The sequence below is a fragment of the Ctenopharyngodon idella genome, chromosome 16 (assembly GCF_019924925.1).
Source record: "Ctenopharyngodon idella isolate HZGC_01 chromosome 16, HZGC01, whole genome shotgun sequence".
Lineage (NCBI taxonomy): Eukaryota > Metazoa > Chordata > Actinopteri > Cypriniformes > Xenocyprididae > Ctenopharyngodon > Ctenopharyngodon idella.
The window spans coordinates 14,908,798-14,932,415 of record NC_067235.1 but is presented as its reverse complement, the minus strand read 5'-3'; the positions used below and the strand labels follow the sequence as shown (position 1 = coordinate 14,932,415).

At 38.3% G+C, this 23,618-nt stretch overlaps 1 protein-coding gene across 1 annotated transcript in view; it reads right to left on the bottom strand.

The window, feature by feature from the left end:
- Nucleotides 1-21,696, bottom strand: part of cacng8b (calcium channel, voltage-dependent, gamma subunit 8b) — a 36,168-nt gene extending 14,472 nt beyond the window's left edge. The window contains exons 1-3 of the mRNA XM_051864482.1: nt 21,375-21,696; nt 2,038-2,300; nt 1,580-1,804 (exon numbers count right to left, since the gene is read on the bottom strand). Coding sequence (XP_051720442.1) covers nt 1,580-1,802 — 223 coding nt within the window. The 5' untranslated portion in view covers nt 1,803-1,804; nt 2,038-2,300; nt 21,375-21,696. The remainder of the gene's footprint in view (nt 1-1,579; nt 1,805-2,037; nt 2,301-21,374) is intronic.
- Nucleotides 21,697-23,618: the final 1,922 nt, after the last annotated feature.

The window sequence follows — 23,618 nt, the reverse complement described above, 5'->3', positions numbered from 1 at the left end:
GGCCTTTTTGGGCTGTGCTCCTAAATTTAAATCTCCTCAGCAGCAAATAGTATATCAGGGTTCAGGATGTGTGTAGATTTTATGATACTGTGTGTGTTAATTATCCTTAAATACCATTTAAATAAAGAATTTAACTACTTTTGAAATGGTTTCATCTTTTATATAGGCATATTAGCCATTTTCAGAATAATTTAAAAGCACTTGTGATTATGAAAATAGATGAAAATAGATAATATGCATTATGTAAAGCTTGTGAAATTCTATTAATTTGATGAATAATTAAAGTAAATAATAAAATTCTTATGATCAGAATATTATTGCAATTGTAAAATGTAAAATGTTCCAAGACAGGGGTTTTCAAACTTTAATTATTATTTTTTTTTTTTTTTTTTTTTTTAGAAATGACTATCCTCTTGCGAGGGACCCTCTTCCTAAAATAAACATATTGAAAATAGTGTGATATTATAAAGATAACATTTTATATGGTCACTGCAATTATTATAGCTATGTATACACTACCGTTCAAAAGTTTGGGGTAAGTAAGATGTTTTTTTTAAGAAATTAATGCTTTTATTCAGCAAGGACAGGGCTTGACAGGGCACAGACAGGGCTTAGATTAAGCCAGGAGTAGGCATTAGTTAAATTAGGACATTTAAGTAGCTTTTATAAATGTGCTTTAGAAAAAAAAAGAAGAAAAAAACATTACTGGAGTGCATCTTGAGACAAAACAATGGCACAATGTTGCTTTCAGGTAAAACAGCTCAAACATGCATTTTAGTCTGGGACTAGGCTTAAGCCTTGTCTGTGAAACTGGGCATAAATTGATCAAAAGTGACAATAAAGGCATTTATAATGTTACAAAAGATTTCTATTACAAATAAATGCTGTTCTTTTGAACTTTCTATTCATCTAAGAATGCTGAGTGTATCAGTTTCCACAAAGATATTAAGCAGAACAACTGATTTCAACATTGATGATAATAAGAAATGTTTCTTGAGCACCAAATCATCATATTAGAATGATTTCTGAAGGATCATGTGACACTGAAGACTGGAGTAATGATGCTGAAAATTCAGCTTTACCATCACAGTAATAGATTTTTTTTTTTTATTATTTCTTACTGTTAAAAACTATGGCTGTCAATAGAATAAAATAACTGTTTATCTCATAATTTCTTAGTCTGTAGATTAAAAATTAGACCAAAATATCAAAGCATTTATCATTATAAAATGATTTAAACATATTTAATTGATATAATAAGTTAACACATTAACTCTGACAGAAATATTTTTCCCCCATGGATCCCAGTTTGAAAACCACCGATCTAAGACATATTTTCGCATATTTTCTAATGTATGTTACACAACTATTTTTGATATCCCATCTGATGTACTATTGTTTGTTTTCCAAACTGTGGCCTTTATGTTTTATTATAAACACTGTATCATCATAGGACTGCCCTAGTGGAGGCAAATGTTAATAAATCTTCACTCTCATGTTCTCCAAATTAGTGCACAGATAGCACAGAAACACAGATGCCACCCCTACAATGTAACCAAGAGCCAAGATAGTGGCTGACCCTCCAGACAACAGATCCTCCACAGGCCCGAGTGCGTCAAGGCCCCGGGGTCCTTCTTGTCTTTATTATGGGGATCCTCTTGTGTGGAGTTGGTGGTGCTGTTGCAGATGAGCGCCCGCGAGTATAGCCAATAATCCGTGCCGATAGCCACCGTCATCAGGCCAAAGGATGCGAAAGCACCCACGATGGTGAGAAGGATCTGAATGCCCTTCTCACACACCATGCCTACAGGAGAGAGCAAGAGATGCAAAGATGAAGGAAATAAAGGGAAAGGCAGATGAAACATACAGAAACATCACTGATTACCCATCTATCTTTCCTCCAGTTTGTTTTTTTATAGTATAGATATAAAGAGACGAGAAATGTCTGACCTTCTTCTCCTTTTATATTTGATTCTAATCATGCCCTCAACCTCAAAGCCATTCAATGCTGTCACCTGATTGGACGAAATAGCTTACCTGATGGCGAGTTTCTGTCCTTCGACTCAATTTTGAAATCTTTCTTTTCCTCGTCAGATGAGAATGTGCTGTCCCCTCAATCCGGGCAGCATCCATCGACTGTCCTCGCACACTCCTTTTCTCCTTCCTGCACTCGTTTACTCCCCCGCTTCTCTTCTGACAGGCCAACCACAATAGAGAAGCTTGTGTTGGTCTCTGTGATCCCTTTGTATGTATGTAGTCTTACTTTGTGTCAGTTATGGTCATTGCTGATATGAAAAAACCTAGAGATAGAAAAGGAAGAAAAGAGAGAGATTGGATTCTGCCACAGTTTTTTTTTTTTTTTTTTTTTTTTTTTGCCACAAAAAAACTGTTTGGGGGAACTTTGGCAAGGAATGATTCTAAAGAACTTGGGGAGAAAAGAGCAAAGGCAGGTTTACTCTGTTACCATAGTAACGCTGAATTGCAAAAGCTTGAGCATGGAGAGATGGGAGGGGGCAGTGCTTTCATCCCTTGGGACGAGATAAGGGAATAACTGACAAACATGCAATTCAGCAACATTACATGAATTGGATCATTGCAATGAATCTGTAGAGAGTCCCTGACCAAGCAATAGGGAGAGGCATTACCTCACAGCTCAGGATGTTATATGTTAACCACACCTATAGGAGACACAGACGCACACGAATACACGTACACACACACACAGTGAAAACCTATAAGAAAAACCGAGGACAATCGTGCAGTACGCATAATTTAGCAAACATAATTTAGCAGACATAATGCAGGGCTGCCTTGGCTGTTAATAATTTATAATGCAATATGGCACAGCCATCAAAATGGGTTAAATCCTGTTCACATGGTGAGCCTCTGCAGTACAGATTTGTAGCACTCATAGAAAAATCCCTTTCGAGTAAATGGATGGAAAATCTGAGCCGTTTTCTAATGTGTCAGTGGCACATTAAAAAAAATTAACACAAAAAGATGCAGTTTTGCATGTTGCAATCCCAACTATTCTAGCTAAAGACGTCTATCATGTGTAAGATGATTGATAAGATGACAGAGACTATAGAGACTGTAAATATAAAATAGCACAAACAAACAAAATATAATCTGTACAAATGCACAAGTTACACAATGCAAACCATTATATGACACATACAGTACACAGATTTTCAAAATGTTAAAGAGAATTATTACGATAATAACACTTGTGGGAAAAAAGCACACTTTAGCGTACTTTTAGATAAAGTACTTATAATGGAAATAATGTATTTTAAATGAATATACTTAAGTGTGAACTGAATGTAATGTTTTTGGACACTTAATTGCATGTAATTGCATGTAATTGCAAATAATGAAAATGTATTATAGTTTAAATTTATTTTAAATGAAATTAGCTGAACCTTAGAGAGCTTTTTGACCCACTTAAGTAGGACTTGAAGTACATCTTCATGGCCTGGTTTCACAGACAGGGCTTAGATTAAGCCAGCTTCGAAGCTTTATAAATCTTTTGTTTCGAATCAGCGGTTTGGAGCATGAAAATCACCTGATTTCAGTAAACGAGGCTTTGTTACGTCATAAGTATTTAGAAATTTCAAAGGTTCACGTGACTTTGTCAGTTTGATACACATTCTGAAACCAAAGATTCGTAGAGCTTCGAAGCTTCATGAAGCAGTGTTTTGAAATCGTCCATCACTAGATATTGTTGAATAAAGTCCTTATTTTGTTTTTTTTGTCGCACAAAAAGTATTCTAATCGCCTCATAACATTAAGGTTGAACCACTGTAGTCACATGAACTGTTTTAAATATGTTTTTCTGGGCGTTTGAAAGTCTTAATTATTTTGCTGGCAATGCAGGCCTCACTGAGCCATCGGATTTTATCAAAAATATCTTAATTTGTGTTCCGAAGATGAATGAGGGTCTTATGGGTGTGGAACGACATGAGGGTGAGTAATTAATGACAGAATTTTCATTTTTGGGTGAACCAACCCTTTAACACACTTTTGTTGCCTTTTAGTTCATTAATATATTATTGTCACAATTGGGTTGCTGTGATGATGCACACAATAAAGGAATAATAATAGTAGCATAGTCTTTACATAGTTTTTAATCACAAAACCAGCCAGGAACATGCAGGAGATAACAGGAATAATAATCACAGAAACACAACCATGTAAAATATTGGCATTCAATACCAAACCAAGAACTGAGAGAACTGAAGGCTTAAATAAGGAGGATAATCAACAGAAACTGAAACAGGTGCGTAACATAATCAGTAACCAAGGAAACTAACTAGTGAATACAGACGGACAGGCAGACAGGGCAAAGCAAACTAAAACGCAAACAAACTGAACATAAACCTGACAATTATCTGCAGTGCAGTAAGTGTGGGTTTTTTAATATATATATTTAAGGTTTAAAGTACACTACAAATGTACATTTAATACAATAAAAGGGTTAGTTCACCCAAAAATGAAAATAATGTAATTTATTACTCACCCTCATGCTGTTCCACACCCGTAAGACCTTCGTTCATCTTCAGAACACAAATTAAGATATTTTTGTTGAAATCCGATGGCTCAGTGAGGCCTGCATAGCCAGCAATGACATTTCCCCTCTCAAAATCCAAAACACTGCTTCATGAAGCTTCAGAGCATTATGAATCAGCGCGTCGAATCATGATTTGGATCGCGTGTCAAACCGCCAAACTGCTGAAATCACGTGACTTTGGCGCTCCGAACTGCTGATTCGACATGCTGATTCATAACACTCCGAAGCTTCATGAAGCAGTGTTTTGAAATCAGCCATCACTATATGTCGTTATTTTGTTTTTTTGGCGCACCAAAAATATTCTCGTCGCTTTATAATATTAATACTGAACCACTGTACTCACATGAACTGATTTAAATATGTTTTTAGTACATTAATGGATCTTGAGAGAGGAAATGTCATTGCTGGCTATGCAGGCCTCACTAACCCATCGGATTTCAACAAAAATATCTTAATTTGCGTTCCGAAGATGAATGAAGGTCTTACGGGTGTGGAATCGCATGAGGGTGAGTAATTAATGACATTATTTTTATTTTTGGGTGAACTAACCCTTTAAGCACACTTCTTTTCACTGTAGGGAAAGTTAATCTATCTTAGAAAGCCTTTTTTGTTTTGACTTTGTTATCTGACCACAGGTAAGGGTAAAGTTATTAATAAAAAAATACAAATGAAAAAATAACTTGATAAAAGCAGATGGAGAAGATTAAAATCTCCCATCTAATCTCTAAGTTTATTTTGATCAATACAAGAATCTGATAATGAAACTATGAAAAATGGAGACAGTGAAGCAACAGGCATTTCCTTATTCTCACTTGAGTCTCAGCAGTGAATAAACCATCATGTGACATTAACGTGTGTAAACTGGGTCCAAGTCTTCATCACTACAGATCCTGTCTCTGCCAGCAGTCATCGTCACAAAGTCACATTCACAGATCACAAATGCTTTTTTCTAGCTGTCTAATCGCTGATTAATTGTGCTTCATAGGTTGCCAAGCTACTAATAAAAAAAATAAAATAGCTAACTGCATTGAGGCAATATTTTATTATCACAAACAAAAAAAATATTAATGCTAAATACTAATAACTAATACGGTACTTATTTCATGAAAAAAAGCTGAATAGTGTCACATGAACCTTCAGAAATCATTCTAATATGCTGATATGCTGCTCAAGAAACGTGTCTTATTATTATCAAAGTTAAAAAGAGTTGTGATGCTTTTGTGGAATTCTTTGCTGAAAGGTAAGTTAAAAAGAAAAGCATTTATTTGGAACATAATAAATATTTTGTAACATTAAAGGGTTAGTTCACCCAAAAAAGAAATAATTGTCATCTTACACTCACCCTCATGTTGTTCCAAACCGATAAGACTTTCGTTCATCTTAGAAACACAAATGAAGATTTTGTAATGAAATCTGAGAGATTTCTGTCCCTCCATTGACAGTCCACGCAACTACCATGTTGACGCTTCAAAAAGTTCATAAAGAGATCGTAAAACTAATCCATATGAATAGTGCAGTTTAGTATGATCTCTTTATGAACTTTTTGAGGTGTCAAAGTGGTAGTTGCATAGACTGTCAATGGAGGGACAGAAATCTCTCAGATTTCATTACAATATCTTCATTTGTGTTTCTAAGATGAATGAAAGTCTTACGGGTTTGGAGCGGCATGAGGCTGAGTAAATGTTGACAGAATTTGTAATTTTTGAAATATTCCTTTAGATATTACTGTCACTTACATCAATTTAATGCATCCTTGCTTAATACAATTTTTAATTCTTCTTAAAAAACAAATTACAGACCCTAAAATTGAACGGTAGTGTACATTACAGCAGTGGTTCTCCACTGGTGGGTCAAAACCCCAAAATGGGGTCTGTTCTCATAGCATTGTAGACGGCAGGAAAAAACAATGCTAATGCAAAAAATAGAATGCAAAGAATTATTAGTGACCCATAGCATGAAACCATCAAATTTCAAGAGATATCTACAAAGAAGTATTGTTGCATATTCTAATCTAGCCTATGCAGTTCATCATAATATAATTTAGATTTTTTTTTTATATATTTTTGGTTAAATCTGGGTGCAGAAGAAAAAAAACAAAACAAAACAAAAAAAAACAAATGAGAACCACTGCAATATAGCATTAACTATATCACAGATATGTAACAAAATATCATTATTTCTCCTCAAAAGAAGAATAATTATATTCCTCCCACAAAAACACCAAGTGTTACTGATTAATAATAGGCCATCATCATGACTGCCCAGAAAGCCAGTGCGAACTCAACAGCCCTGAGGGGTTTAACTCCACCTCTGCAGGCCACAGAAACATAAACTGATACTATATGAAATACACTGTTCTTCTATATGTCAAACTAATCGGCCTGAGAGTCACTCAGAAGACAGTCAGCAGCTTTTAGTGTCTGTTTCTGTCTAATGGCTCTGCTATGTTTAAAACTGCAGTAGGCAAAAAAATAGTATCAAATCCGAGAGCCACACACATAGCACCTCTTACGAAGCAGATCGCCTCTGTGTTTCCAAAGTCTGCCACTTACTATGGCAGTAAATACATACAAACATATGGCTTGGCAGACCACAAAAATCACATATTTATTTACATCTATTTACAATCACACAAGGACAAGAAAAAAATAGCAGAGATCTTGTTCTCATGAGACGGTCACGTAATCAGCTACAATGGTGCTTCCATTCATAACTTCCCAGTTATTGCTGCCGTGTGAGAATTGATTTGCGAGGCTTGGGGGGAGGGGGAAAGATATGACAAAATAACTAATTTCCACCATCATTACGTCCTCACCATACATTCGACATGTCAAGATGTGTACGTCAAGTAACCGATCAAAATTACAGACAATTAATACACTATTCAGACAAATCATGTCATGACTGTGAAAGGCGAAGCCATAATTATGGGAAACGCGTCCAATTATTATGACTCGTGAATCAAAATAATTAGCACATAAGTCCCTGCTGCAATCATGACAAAGAGCGTCAATTATGACCTCTTTTGCTTCGCTCAGAAGAGAGGGAGACTGAGTGTGAGACAGAAGCAGACAGAGAGAGAATGGACAGAGCAAAAGCAATATAATCATGAAGAGTGTGAATGACATCAAACAAAAGCAAGCACACTGAAGTTTGAAATACCTTTGTGAAAGGAAACACTTGAATGATTCACTTTGAAAAGTGAATAGCATTATACATCAAATGAATGCAATAAAACACTACCTTCACCTTTCTGTTTGGATGAATTTAGCACTGCTGCAGCATCATCGTCATGCTGAGGGTGTGAGACCGCACTGAGCTGAGAGATGACATCGCTAATGAAGGATTAGAGTATAACACCTGAGCTCTCATGCACTCCTCTCATTCCCACACACCCCTTATAACACCTCTCACTCTTTGACTGTGGTCATACGTAACACTCCCTTTCTGCCAGCCTCACCTCCAGTGTGCTCCAATTGTGAACATTGTATACATCCTACTCACACTTTAAGTGCTAGCCACACAAAATGAATGATGTTAATAGCCTTTCCATTCTTTTGTATAGCCTGATTGAATTTTGAAACATCATGTTCCTGTAGCTTGAGTAGTAGAGCACAGCACTAGCAAGGTCATGAGTTCGATTCAATGCATGAACTGATTTACAGTTCTGTTTAAAAGTTTGGCATCTTTAAGAGTTTTAATGTTTTGAAAAAAGTCTATTTTTTTTCACCAAGGCTGCCTATTTTTGAGCAAAAATACTGTAAAACAGTATTCATGTATTTCATGTTATGAAAAATCTGAATCTTCAGCATCATTAATACAGTGTTCAGTGTCACATGATCCTTCAGAAATCACCCTAAAATGCTGATTGGGTGCTTAAGAAACTTCTCGGGGTTACAACTCTAACCCTTGTTTCCTGAGAAGGGAATGAGACACTGCGTCAATGACGCTTTGGGAATGCCTCTGCGTGATTGCGTCTGAAGCATGTATGTGAAATCAGTCCAATGGCGAAACGGTACGTCACGGGTAGGTGCCAGGAAAGCATAAAGGTACACACCCGAAATTAAAGCAATCTCAAGGCACATGAGGGACACTGACAGGGCCTGAAGGTCTCCAACTCTCTTAGGAGATGTGATAGCTAGAAGAAATTATGTCTTAAGGGTCAGAAACTTTTCTGGAACAGTCTCAATAGGCTCGAAGGGAGCGACAGATAATCCTTCTAGCACCACTGTCGCATTCTGCACCATGAAATAAATACTCTCCACTTTAACGCGTACAGTTTCTTCGTGGAAGGAGTTCTGGAGAGAAGCATAGTCTCAACGACCTCAGTTGAGAGATGCAAATCTATGAGTTGGGCCCCCTCAGAGGCCAAACCCACAGCTTCCATTAACTTTGGGTGGGGGTGATAGATTGTGCCCTCTGCCTGAGACAGAAGGTCCATCCTGACCGGAATCTCCGGGGGAGAGCCGTCGAGGAAGGACACCGGATCTGAAAAACATATTCGGGCCGGCCAGAACAGCGCAACTAGAAGTAGACTGACCCCGTCCTGACGGACTCTTTCCAGAACTCCTGGGAGCAGAGGAATAGGGGGAAAATCATACGGATGTAGCCTTGGCCACATCTGAACCATGGCATCCAGTCCCAGTAGAGCTGTGTGTGTGAAGGAGAACCAAAGTGGACAGTGCGTCGTATCCTGAGACACAAAGAGATCCACTTCCACTTGGCCATACACTTCCCAAATAAGCTCCATCACCTCGGGGTGAAGTCTCCATTCCCCGGGCCACAGCCCCTGCCTCGACAGGACGTCTGCTCCTATGTTTTGGTACCCTGGAATATATATTGCTCTCAGAGATAGCAACTTTCCCAGTTACCACAGGAGGATTTGGTGAGCCAGTTTGCATAGTGGTCGTGAACACAGACTCCCTTGATGATTTATATAAGTGACCACCGATGTGTTGTCCGTGCGAACAAGGACATGATGACCTCTCAGGTCTGGGAGGAAATGCTTCAACACTAGGAAGACAGTCATCATTTCCAGGCAATTTCTGTGCCACAAGAGTTGATGACTTCTCCAAAGACCTTGAGCTGAGTGGCCCTCCATAACCACTCCCCAATCCATGAGGGATGCATCTGTTGTGCAACACGATGACAGTGAGCTCCTAAAACGGAACCTTGGGAGAAGAACCAAGTCTTCTTCCATATCACCAAACCACGAAGACACCTACGCATAACCTTCATCATACGGAGTGGGTTCCCCCGCAGGAAAAACCCCTTGGTCTTGAGCCACCACTGAAGGGGCCTCATGTACAGCAGGCCAAAAGGTATCATGTTGGACGCAGCTGCCATCAGACCCAACAGTCTCTGAAACTGTTTGACAGTGAGTGACTGGCCTAGCTTAAATTCTTTCAAAGCTGTGAGGACAGCAGCAACACAAGCTGGTGATAGATGAACCTGCATCATCACTGAATCCCACACCACAATAAGAAACGTGGTCCTCTGTGCTGGAGAAAGCCTACTTTTCTTGGTGTTTAGTCTCAACCCCAACTTTTACATATGGGCTAGAACAACATCTTAATGCTGAACCACTTCTTGTTCTGATTGAGCTAGAATGAGCCAATCATCTATATAGTTCAACAATGCCCTGAAGCCTCAGCGGAGCCAGAGCTGCATCCAGGCATTTCATGAACGTGCGGGGGTGATAAAGCTAGAACGAAGGAAAGAACCCGATACTGGTATGCTTCAAACCTCAGGAATATGGGTATGATTTGAGTCACGATCTGCTTCAAAGTCAACATCTTGAACTTGAGCTTCTTGGCTGAGCGATTCAGATGGCTTAGATCTAATATCGGACGCAACCCTCCATCCTTTTTGGGAACAATGAAGTATCGGCTGTAGAACCTGGATTCTCTGTTGGGTGGAGGAACCTGTTCGATAGCCTCCTTGCCTAAGAGAGTTTTTACTTCTTGCTCCGTTATCAGAGCCTGCTTGGGGTCCACTACTCTAAGTAGAACCCTGCTGAATCGAGGTGGTCGAGAACCAAACTGGATTTTGTAACCTTTTCTACAGTCTGCAGGACCCATTGAGATATGTTTGGCAGAAGCCTCCATTCTGCCAGATAATCTACTAAGGGAACCAGCCTCTTGAGGCTGGCCTCTGGTATACTCAGAGAGGCCACTTCGGTGCCCTGAAGTGAATTGGCAGGGAACAACCAACCTGACCGCTCTATTGACCTCATCAGAGGTTGTGAGTGTCCCAGTGACGAAATGTCTTGTGGCAGAAACTGAGAAATATGCTTGCAGGAAGTCTCTGTGCCCCAAAGCACCGAGGGTGGCAGGGTTGGCAGAACGGCCTCCTGAGGGCACCGAGGTGGAGTGGGCACCGTATGATGAGGTGTACACCGCTCCAACCCGGAGGTGGCTGCCCACTGGCGTTAGGACTTCTCCTTAGCCGAAGCCTTCTTTGCTAGAATAACGGTCCTCAAATCCACTTTCTGCTCGGAACATTTTGGCTGAGAGTGCCGCTCCGACCCCCATGACTTCTGAGGAGGGGTGTGGGAAGTGACACTATCTTTTTGTTGTGCTTGGTATGAGGAGCTACACGGTTGGGACTGCTCACGCCCAGCAGGCCCAGAGACCTGAGTTCGCCGACGGAGATAGGGTAAACGTACCTATTAAGCTCAAGTACCCATTAAGCACACTACCATCTTTGAGCTCAGATTATAACAAGAAAAAATAATGGATTATCCTACATGATGTCTTAACCAATTGATGTGTTTGTTACTACATACCTCCTGTAATTTCAAGAAAATCAGACCATTGCACACTGAGATATGGGTATCCATGTGTTCACACTGTCTGGCAGCCATTTTGAAAGCTGTCTGAAAATTTCACCAAAAGAGGAGCTCCTTAAATGTGCATTTTTAAGGTGTTTAAGCCTTTTTTTGGGGTAGTTATAACTACTTACTGCAAAATTAAGAGATTAATGTTTAGACTTTTGCATATTATATCCTGGAACCTGCATGTGGAAAATAATTACAGTTAGATCCATAAGATAGTTTTAGCAACACAGCGCAGATTCTACAAAACATAGTTAGCTTACTAGCTGTATATGATTGTTTGCTACACTAATATATTACTTTACAGGCATTACTGGCTTGTACTTTTAAATCCATAATTTTATAAATTTACAGTTTATTGATGGTCTGTGGTTTTACAATGCTGCAGTTTTTAAAGACTTCATATTATTGTTAGGTGAGCTTAAAGGGTGCACTACTATGAAAATCAATCGCTTCAGTGTGACATCAATAAGAAAAAGTATAATTTCATAGATATTGTCAATAATAGTTGTTCATATTAAAATATGTATAAACTTAATACATGACCTAGGTTATTTATTTAGCAAAATCTTGTCCTTTAAATTTAATGTAGTATTTATTAATAAAAAAAATTGTTGCTGCTCCAATTAAGCTCAGTGTGCTCCCTTTAAGCTCATCCACATTAAACTTCTATGTAAATACTTCATAAACAGACTTTAAATATTAACTGATGCTTGTCACTTTAAGTTAATCTTTATAAAATGATTAATAACTTATTTTCACAGCCTTAAAGGGTTAGTTCACCCAAAAATAAAAAAGACCCCATGATTTACTCACCATCAAGCTATCCTAGGTGTATATGACTTTCTTCATTCAGATGAATACAGTTGGAGTTATATTAAATAGAGTTCACATCTGAAAGAGAGGCGTACGCTCGTTTTCTGTGAGTAAGTTCATTCTATGAATAAAACGTGCGCACATCTGAGAAATGATCGTAAGATCAAATTTAGGATGGTTTCTGCGCAACATTTTATAAATGAGGCCCCTGAAGCGCAGCAATGCATTTGTGTAAGAAAAATATCCATATTTAAAACTTTAAAAACTAAAATAACTAGCTTCCGACAGACGGCCATACACATTGATTTACGGTGAAAGAGTGAACTCTGACTTGACGCATGACGTAATGACGAACGCGGAAGTGCAAAAATGTACCGATTAAGCACAGCCAGACTTTTAGCATTTAATGATGTACATCTTAATTGAAATGCTTTTGTCATATAAAATAAAATTAAATAATACTGTGTGAGAGATTAATATTTTATTTTAATATAACTTCTTGTACTGAAACCAATATCCTGTGCCCTAAAAATGTCTCAATGTAGATTTTGGTGAGCTTAATAGGTACGTTTACCTTATTGTTTGAACGTTGCTGCCTCTCTAGATGCCTCTCCGTGGCCACCAGGGCTGCTATAGACTGGCCGATGGCTCTGGCTGTCTCCTTAGTGGCCCGGAGAGACAAATTCGTGGCCCGATGCAGTTTTCGAACAGTGTCAGGCCCCTCCCCCTCGCCTTCATCGAGGTCTCTCAGCAGGATTTCATCAAAAATATCTTAATTTGTGTTCCGAAGACGAACAAAGGTCTTACGGGTGTGGAACGACATGAGGGTGAGTAATTAATTTGACAGAATTTTCATTTTTGGGTGAAATAACCCTTTAACTAAATAGCATTAGGTCTAGTTCCACAATATACCACAACAACACACTGGAGTGAAATTATTATGTGGCTGTCTCAACAAATAGAAAACACTGAGAAAAATGCGGGAAATGTGTATAGGCTGATTCTATGATCATATTCTGTCCCTCCAAACATAGAAAGTACATTAATACAGACATAAAATAAAGTGAAATCTGCAGTTTTGCTTGTGGATATCTGGTTAACTTGCTATTAAGTGACTCAAACAAAACTTTGAATATCCTTTAAGTTTTAATTCCGCTAACCTGGCAAACTTGAAAAAATCCAGTGATTATTTCATCCTCATAAACATGACCATGTATTAAGATGGACTAATCAAAAAACGTACAAAAACCATTAAAAAACCATTATCAGTCAACTGCTTGGTTCAGGCATGCTTGTATCAGCAGCTCATCCGTTCTTCACAGACATGTCCAAGTGCTCAGTTCAGTGTACTAGTGACTCGAGAACTGTTGTAACCATTAACCGACTCTTGACTGAAGAGAGAACTGCTATCATTATACTGCAATCTGCTGTTGACACGAGAGGAGAACTACTGCCATCAAATCAGTTATATTTCTAATGTATTTTATTTGTTATACTTTATGCTTTTCAGCAAAGACACCAGAAACATACATTTTGCCCCTTAATGAAACCCTCAGCAGACAAGTTCTCAGCATGTCGGACATGTCTGTACGGTTCTCAGTTCAGTGTACTCTTGGACTAACTAGAGCGCTGAATGAGTTGGCAAAATCCGGCATCATAGGACCATATACTCTTGGATATTAGTTAATTTTGAGTCAGAGTGACTGTCAGGCATGTCTGAAAGTGAGTTTTGATTGAATAACTTTAAGATCTTTGCTGACTCCAGTCACAAACTGGTTCAAAAGAGCAATTCATTTGTGAACTGGACACTCCGACACTACATTACTTTCAGAGTAATCGGATTGCTTTTCTATTTACACTACACAACTGTGTCGTCGCCAGTGGTGGAAATGGCTGAGATTCTCTGGGGGGGCTCTAGCTGGGGACATATTTTATATTTTTAAACCACAGTTGCATAAAATCCCACTAATTTATGTATGAAATTTGCATAGTTTGGAGGATATTATGTGGATAAAAGATGGAAATCCTATACATTTTGAACTGGAACTCCATCCCCCTTGAAATTCACTCCCTAGACTCATTTTTTTCCTCCGATTTTGGGATTTTGTCGACGATTTCCATTAGCTGTCGGTGAACAGAAAATCAAGGCTAAAACATGTAGTGTGTGGCTAACATAAGGTTACATTCTTAAAAATAAAGGTTCCAAAAGGTTTTTAGAAGACCTGCCATAAAAGAACCATTTTGGGTTCCCAAAAGAATCTTTCAATGAACAATTCCTAAAAGAACCTTTTTTTTTCTTAGTGTAAAGAATATTTATATAAAAATCTACAGAACCTTTTTCAGTATAAAAAAAAAACTTTTGTGCAATGAAAAGTTTCCATGGGTGTTAAAGGTTCTTCACTGAACCATCAATGCCAATAAAGAGCCTTTATTTTAAAGAGTGTAGGTTGACACCAGTGTTCACACACACATAGAAGAAAGATTCAGACATGACATGAAATGAGGTGTTTATTTCAAATCATGTGTCCCTTCAAAGACTGAACTCTGTGCTGAATCTTGCCTGTATTGTGCTTCAAGACAATGAGTTCATAACTAATTAGTCATTTAGCTGACACATTTATTCAAAGTGACTTACAGTATACTTTTTGTTACATGGACGTCTCCCTCAAGCAACCTTTTAAGTGGCTTGGTTAAGTGGCTTGCTCAAGAGCACAATAGTGATAGTTCACAATAGTGATAGCCTCCTTCTCTTACCAGGCAAGCTCTACACCATGAGCTGACATGACCAATATTATAAAGGAAAGAATATGTAACTCTGTGAGAAGAGCTGTGATGGGCCAGCAGGCAGTATATTTATACTCTATCAGAGGGGAGGTAATTTGCATAATATCAATATGCATAGACTAAACATGTAAGGGTTTCAGGAAGAGGTCACCTTAAAGATTCAAATTCAACAGTCAGAACACAGCACAAAGAAAATTCAGACAACACAACTAAGCACATATAGGCTTAATTCCCCACCATAGAATATATCATACCTGCACTCACATCATTTTAAGGCAGGGGTTTTCAAACTTGTCCTGGAACACCCCCAAAACTCCACATTTTCCTTAAGCCCGGGATACACTGCACGATTTAAGCAATCCTATAAGATCATTACAAATCACACTGTGCAACATGGATCTATTAAACTTAAGTACGACAAGCATGTAGACTGTACGATGATGACACCCATTGACTCTTGAGCTACGATGCAAGTTTCTATAGAAGAATAAAACGTCATCAGCATGCGCTAGTGGTTACCAAAAAGACCATGTTGAATCACACTTTGGCAGTTGTAGTTTGTATGTATTCTGAAAAAAAAGGAAGCGGCAAAAGAAGAAGGGAAAAGAGGTTGAGGTAAGCAGATTTAAGTTTTTTTCTAGTTTTTTATTGGCTGGTCAGTAGACGTAGGTCGTAGCAGCAGATACATTGTGCGTTGATCATACTGAATTTCTGACACTGTCAGAAAATGGCCGTCTTTGTACCACTTTCACTGTACGACATAGGACCACCGATTAAGAGCCACGATCACAGAAATCGCCACGATTGTTTCACGATGGCTTTCGTCGGGGACAGCCAAAAATCGTGCAGTGTATCCCGGGCTTTATTTGACACTTCAGGTCTTGCAGTCTCTACTAATGAGCTGATGAGTTGAATCAGGTGTGTTAGATGTGAGAGACATCCAAAATGTGCAGTGCTAGGGGTGCTCCACGACAAGTTTGAAAACCCTTGTTTTAAGGGTATCTGATAGGTATTTGTATGAATGGTACAGTAGCAGTCAGTGTAGCAGGCAGTACAGTACTGGCTCTATATAAAAAAAAGTATGAGCATTTCTACTACTTCTACTATTTCTAATACATTAATAAATCCATGCTTCTTTTATTTCAGTAAAGTTATTTTCAGATAAACTTCAGACATAAAGATCATTTGCCGTGAGGCAGCTGCTCAATGAATGATGAACAATAATATAGTTCCAGTTATGCAGCTGTATCTGTGAAGGAAGCTTGAAGGAAGAGACCAAGTGAGGATATTCATTTAGTTTGCTTAACCTGGATGTCCGTATCTCCTCCCACAAGCAATTAACAGTCTCTAAACAAGCGGCATTACCTTGTTTCTTAATTCCTTTTGAGATCCAGACAAAGAATGTATGAATGAATGAATCATTTTCTCTTGCTTACGGATTGCTATAGGTTCTGTTTGACTATGCATGAAGGGAACAAATGATCACAGTCTGTCTCTTGCACTCTCTCACGTCTGTATTTAAGGTAGAGAATTCTCCATGAAAATTTCGGTCCCATTTGGGACAGATGAAAGGGAAAGTTAATTATCACAGCTCTAAGGACAATCTAAAAGCCTCAATGAGTGTATCTGAGGCTATGTTAGTGTATATGTCACCTGTTCAGTTTGATTCCTCAGTAAACTAGAATCGGACAATTCTGAGATTAATGATATATGTCATTGACGAATAAGGTTTTTAAAAGTGTAAAAAAAACATAATGGAGATATAATTAATTTTGAAGTTTTATTAAGTGTTAACAATGAGATTATGTGGTTTTTATAATCAATTAACACTACTTGTGTCATTTTTTACAAGGTGGGCAAAATTTGTCACCAAAAAAGTCATTCGGTTTAACCAAAATTTCGGTGTTACCAAACGACACTTTTGGTTATACTGAATGACGATATTTTTGGACAATAGCAAAAGGACAATTAAACATTTTATATTTAGTACAAGTTTTTAAAATATTACAACATTTTCCATGTTTTATAGCGGTTGTACCGAATGACCTCATGTCTCGGGACATGCATATGAGCAAGTGAAAACATGAATTTTTCAAGTTTTTCAGTTTGTTTGCCCATATAATCTTTAGGGTATTAGGTTAGCTAATTTGGCTTGCTGTCCACTGATGAGGTGCTCGATGAAGCAGCTTCAACTCGAGCTCTGATGTAACACCCACAGTGAATAAATATAGGATATTACATATTTTGATGATTACATAGGGCAAGATACCTGAGATGAAGGTGGAGTTTGGGGAGGTGAGCTGAGACTGAAGAGAGGTAAGCAGCTGCTTATATACTCTGGCTGTTGATTGGAAGATTAGATGGGCTCGCTCCTCCCTAAATTACGTTTAGGATCTTCACTTAAAAGAGAGTTAGTTACTCTGCTTTATGACCAAGTGGTCCTTTGCAGGTGTCTGAATGATGTCACATCCTGTCACATGATACTGACCGCATGACTTGATCCAAAATGGTCCCTTTATATTGGTTACTTCGAATGACATTAATGAAAATAATTTTTCTGGACATTCTTTCTCATAACAAAGCAACAACTTCTACACATAAGTTTAATACCATTTTGCACTATGTTAATATATGATGTTATAAAATCATGCCAGAATAAAAAATATATACATTTATTACATCCAAACCATTGTATTGCCTTTGGATGGTTAAACCGAATCACCTTTTGACACTTCAAAAACTTTAAAATACCTTTATTTGTGGCAAAATATAATTAAAACCTTTTAGATTCAAAAAAGAGATCTAGTCGTACTACGTTACATACTTTGGATGTCATATCTTTGTTTTTTATTATTATTAAGGCCTTTGGACAAAAAAAAAAATGACTCGTCACGTCATTGACACACATATTCTGTTCAAAAGTTTGGGATCAGTACGATTTTTTTTTAATGTTTTTTAAAAGAAGTCTCTTAGGCTACTTTCAGACTGAACGTAAATGTGGCCCAAATCTGATTTTTTTGCTCATATGTGACTCGGGTCTGTTTTTGTCATGACAGTGTAAATAGCACAAACCGCATGGAATCTGATCTTTTCAATTCCGATTTGGGCCACTTGCATATTTGGTCCTAAATCCGATACAGATCAGATGTTTTGCAGTGCGACCTCAGTCTGGAACGGTCATATCGGAATTCATGCGACTTTTACGTCACTCTAGATCAACATTCATCACAATTCTGTGCTCATGGGAGTCACTTCAAAGATTTTATATCAAGACAGGTAGTCAGTAAAAGGACAATGATGTGTCAGAACTTATAAGTATTACAGTGACAGCTCTATATGCAAGCAAAACATGAGAGCTCGTATCATAAATGTTTAAAAACTCTGCTTTTTTTTTTTTTTTTTTTGCATCCTCATCTTTGTTTTTTATATTGCCTGCGCATAAATTCACTGGTTTCTGTGGCAGATCACACTATAAATAAACACGTAATTGCTTACTTTAATGTGCTGTGTGTTTTTTTTATTGTTCTTTTGCGCATGTGGGTCAGTCCAGGACCATGATCTGTTCACACTGGAATCTGATATTGGCCACATTTAAAACAACAATATAAACAAATATACAAATAAATCGCATCGGAGCAATAAATCAGAATTGAGCACTAAGGCTTGCAGTGTGAACGTAGCCATATTCTCACCAAGGCTGCATTTATTTAATCAAAAATACAGTAAAAACCTTAATATTGTGAAATATTATTACAATTTTAAATAACTTATATTATATTATATTATTTGATCACACAACACAAAATGAATTTGCTCTGCTACATCCAATTGCTGCATGTTGATGTATGATTTCTATATAGTATTTAAATATAAAATGCTGTAAGGACTCTAAAAATGTTTCTTTATTAAATATCACTATTGGCATCAACTGCTGGAAAAAGACATCAGTCATCTGTACCAAAAATGGTTTAAAATTAGTACTATTGCATCATTGCACTAGGGTAAAAGTAAGCACACCGCAAACAGATGTTGCCTGACTCATCTGATGTCACTGTCGGTTAAAAAGCCACACTAATATAACCATGAACAGGACCTTAACTGCACTGACCATAAACAGTCTACATATGAACAATAGCTTACTTAACCAACTTCTAAATCTTTCTTAACAGTGCAAACCTCTATCACTGATGTAGGCAGTGAGAAAAACTCTTTTACCGGTGTTGTTGTGAGGATACAGCTTTGCTATAGACAGCATTGATCGGGTGTATGAGGGGTCAGTTCACTCCACTTTGTTTGTCTGCTGCAGTATGGCAGTTTTAAAAGCTGTATTGGTCTAGGGGGAAAGAACAAGTGTGCCTGGGAAAGTGTCACGACTAACACAATGTGCATCTCATGGGATGGCATAGCGAAGAGAAGCCAATTGCTAAAATAATAATCCATGTCTTGATCATATTTTACCATTTATCAGTTTCAAAACCATGCAGAAGCTTCAACTTGCAAATATGAAAACTGTCATTTATGTCTGAAGCACTACAGCTGCAGGACTCATTTTTTTTTACAGTTCACTCCTTTAAATTATACAGAGAATAAAGGAGATCATTTCAGTCAGGGGTCCACTCTTTAATAACTGCAAAAAGGCCATCCGCTGGGGTTTATTTTCCTTTGTTGTATTCTGAAATGCTCCCAGTTCCTGTATAGATCGTGGGAAAATGGTGTTGGTACAGCAATGCTGACACAGGAATCTTCAGAGTATTACATAATTATGATCCCAGGAGACGCAATCTGCTTAAACAGAATCCTCCAAAGGAGAACGATACAACCTGAGCCCTGACCAGGTGTTTTCTTTCATTAAAACATTTCTGTGTGGTCATAGGCCATGTAAATGATGGAGGTACATCTTAGGCTTCCTGTGAGCACACAATCATGTTGATTAAGGTTTCTGTGCCAAAGCCAGACACTGCCATCACTAGCTTGTGCTGTGCGATTGTTAACTGCTATCTGATTCATTCATTTTTTTTTTTTTTTTTTTTTTTACAGTAAATTGTACAGAATAACACTGAATGGGAGACATATTGCTACTTGTAAACTGAGCAGGTGAAATCAAAGTGCAGATAAGCAATATTGCCACACATTCATAATGCAAGTTGACAGGTGTACCTAAGGAATCTGGCGTAAGACTTTTTAGTTAAATTTACAGTAAAAAAACAAACAACAACAACAACAAAACAGGCAGCTGTAGTTGCCAGAATGTTGCTGTAAAAATACAATGTTACAGGCATTTTAGTGACAGTGTACACTTAGTTCTGCTACTGTATATATATGATTAATTTAAATGTTAATGTACCAACCTGTTTCAGCTATTAATAGTTGCTTTTTTACAGTACAGTGGTACACTGTGTACAGTGTAGACCACATGATGCCTTAAAGTTCATGAAAACTGAAAAATACAACAGTAAACATGAACAAATACATTTAAACATAAATTACCTGATAACTAAAAAAGAAGCTTTACAAAACAAAATGCATTTTCCCTTTTTTTACAACATTTGCCAGTAGAGTTATGTATTGTCTTAAAATGGGCACATAACTTACACTTAACCAGTTAAGAGGATTTTACTGCATTTAAACATACAGGAGCCTTAGACCTTTATCATCTATCAGTGTGACCAATGCATCTTTTCCTTTGAAAATTGCCTAATGCTGAAATAGAGGCCTCTTGACAGCAAAAGCCATGTTCCTAAGGTCACATGATGTGATTGAAAAGCATGGATCAAACATGCACGAGCAGGGCTGTGAAAAGGTCCACGCTCGTGATCAGTGAGATCAGATAAATGGTCAGGGTGAAGTGTGGGAGTTGACAGGGGGAGGCTGGGCGCTGATGCGAGCCGCAGTGCATTCATTAGAGGAGCCCTCCACCGACACCGAAAATGGACGCCTTTCTCTGAAAAAGCCCTTCATTCTCGCTCCAAAAAGCTAAACGAACAGGATGTGTCCAATGGGCCACAAAAGACTCGTTCCAGAAGTATATCAGTGTGTTTGTTTCATCGAGCTCCAGATAAGAGGAGTTTATGCTTCACATGCATAATGAATGCGAGGATGCGCTTGCAGATCCACTATGAAGACGATGTCATCATTTACCAAATTTTTCCCCCGTTCTGTTTGATTTAACAAACATTTGCAGAGACAACCAAACGCAGGGGAAGAGCTTTGAGAAAATCGACAGCTGAGCTTGCAAGCTTGCAATTTGGCATCGATTGACCGCTCTTTACATTCCACATGGGCACACACATGCAAACGGAAACATCCAAACAGCCCCCAAAAATCGCGAGCACACACGCAGACTACAGAAAATCTGAGATTATTGCTTACCAGTTTAGTTTGTCTCCTGTTTGAAGACCGTCGCGCTCCCAAAGAGGAAGACGAGGAGAGATAATTGCATATCAAGAGAAATGGACAGTAAACGAGTTAGCAAAGAAAAGAATGGCGGGGTTTGCTCGTCTCGGGGACTGACGCTTTTAAAATGTCGTCAAATAATAATAAAAAAACAAGTTAAAAATGTGAATCTCTCTCAAGACAGATAGTATAGGAGAGATATTCAACGCGCACACGTCCCCACGTCACTCGAGCACGGATTTGTCTACAGCGCGTGTAGCCAATGCGTGTGCGCGACTGCGTCTCCCCCGCCCGCGCCGCAACCCTTCACTCGCTCTATCAGTCCCTTTCCTTACCCCCTGAGTGTGTGTGTGAGAGAGAGAGAGAGAGAGAGAGAGAGAGAGAGAGAGAGAGAGAGAGAGAGAAAGAGAGAGAGTGAGTCGTAAAGCAACTTGTCGCATACAAAATCCTGGCAGACCAGACGAAATATTCGCGCCATTGTGCTTTTGAAATTGAAGCCTTTTTCCAGACCACCGTCACACACAAACACCATCTCCTGGGACAGATGATCATTCACAATGTGAATATGACAACATTCAATGTACAATATGAAATCGCATATCCTGACCAATTTTACATGCACATCATTTTACACACTTCACAGCAGTTGCAATATTCCTTTGGAATCAGCATATTCCAATAAATAGCTAAATAAATAAATAAATAATTTCAATATTTTCTCTTGCGGAAATAATGCAGGTATTTTCTCTTTTTTATTTATTTATTTATTTGTTTGTTTGTATTTTGCACAATGATTTAATTAATATATTTCCTTGACTACAGCAAACAAGAACCCAGTGAACTGCAAAATGTAGGATATGAGGTGCTTTTATGTGTCTGTATGTTGATTTCATGATCGGTTCTTGTAATGTTTGTATAAATAAACCTTTCCTTTATAAAATAGCCTACATAAATCTTACCTGATCTCTGAAAATTGTCTGTATCTAATATCACCCAGAATTACATTTGTTTGGACATGCACAGATATAGGCTAAAATTTCAGTTACAGTGGATATTCTGAATAATGCGTTAACATGACCAAAAATTCTGACTAATTTAGGCATATGCCAGCTGTTCACTCAAGTTTTTAGAAACCAGAATATTGGCATAGCCTAATCCATTTATGGCAATATAGTAATGTAGTAATGCATTTACATAATCGTAATATGACCATATGCTGATATTATTCGGAATATGTTTCGGAATATGTTATGTGACGAGGTTTAGGTTTAGGTGAGAGAAAATATCATTAGCAGAAGAAGTCAATGTAAAGTCCCCACCATAACAGAAACACAAAGCAACCTATTGCTCAACCTATTGTCATTCGCAGGAGTTAAGAGAAACATGCATCTCGGAGATGATGTTAGTACCGCACTGCTAATGAATGCAATGCTATCCAGCCTGAGAAAGAGCACTGAGTTCCGCAGAGGGAGAGAGAGAGAGACGGAGAGGGGGGTGTATGGAGGGAGGGAAGTGAAAATGGCAGGTTGAATGCGACAGATGCCTCAAAATTGTCTTAGAGCGGGTGAGAGTCTATTTCTTATGCTTAATGTCGTTTAAAAGATCAATAAACACTCACTGTCTGTGTGTGTGTGTGTGTGTGTGTGTGTGTGTGTGTGTGTATGTGTCAACACTCCGGTCGTGGATAAAATAATCTGAGGTCGAGTATAGTGAATGCGTGATGGGTAATCATGTGAAAAGACTAGTCCCAGTTTTGGACCAAGGGAGGGTTTTTTTTGGGAGCCTGCCATTGGTCTAGTCTCGTGTGAGCTCATGGCTTTGCCAAGATATATTCCTCATTAAGCAGACTGTCAAATGACCAAACTCAGACATCTGCATAGTAGTACAATGAACTACGACCTTCAAAGGTTTTCTCGACAGATATTCGTGTTCATTTTCTCTCTCTACCTCTCACACACACGGAGCATGAATGGCTAATGCTGGGTGACAGCTCTTTCATGCAGTAATGTTGGTGAAAAGAGAGCTATATCCAACTCTTGACTGACACACGCGCAGTCTCCCCCACCCCCTCATATAAACACACACTAACACACATAATCTATTAGCTGTTGAGACTAAGCAGGATATGTGCACGCACACACAAGTGCAACACCTTGGCGAAAGGAATTACTGAAATGCGACTGTTAAGGCATCCTACTCAAACACAAACATGCAAAGATA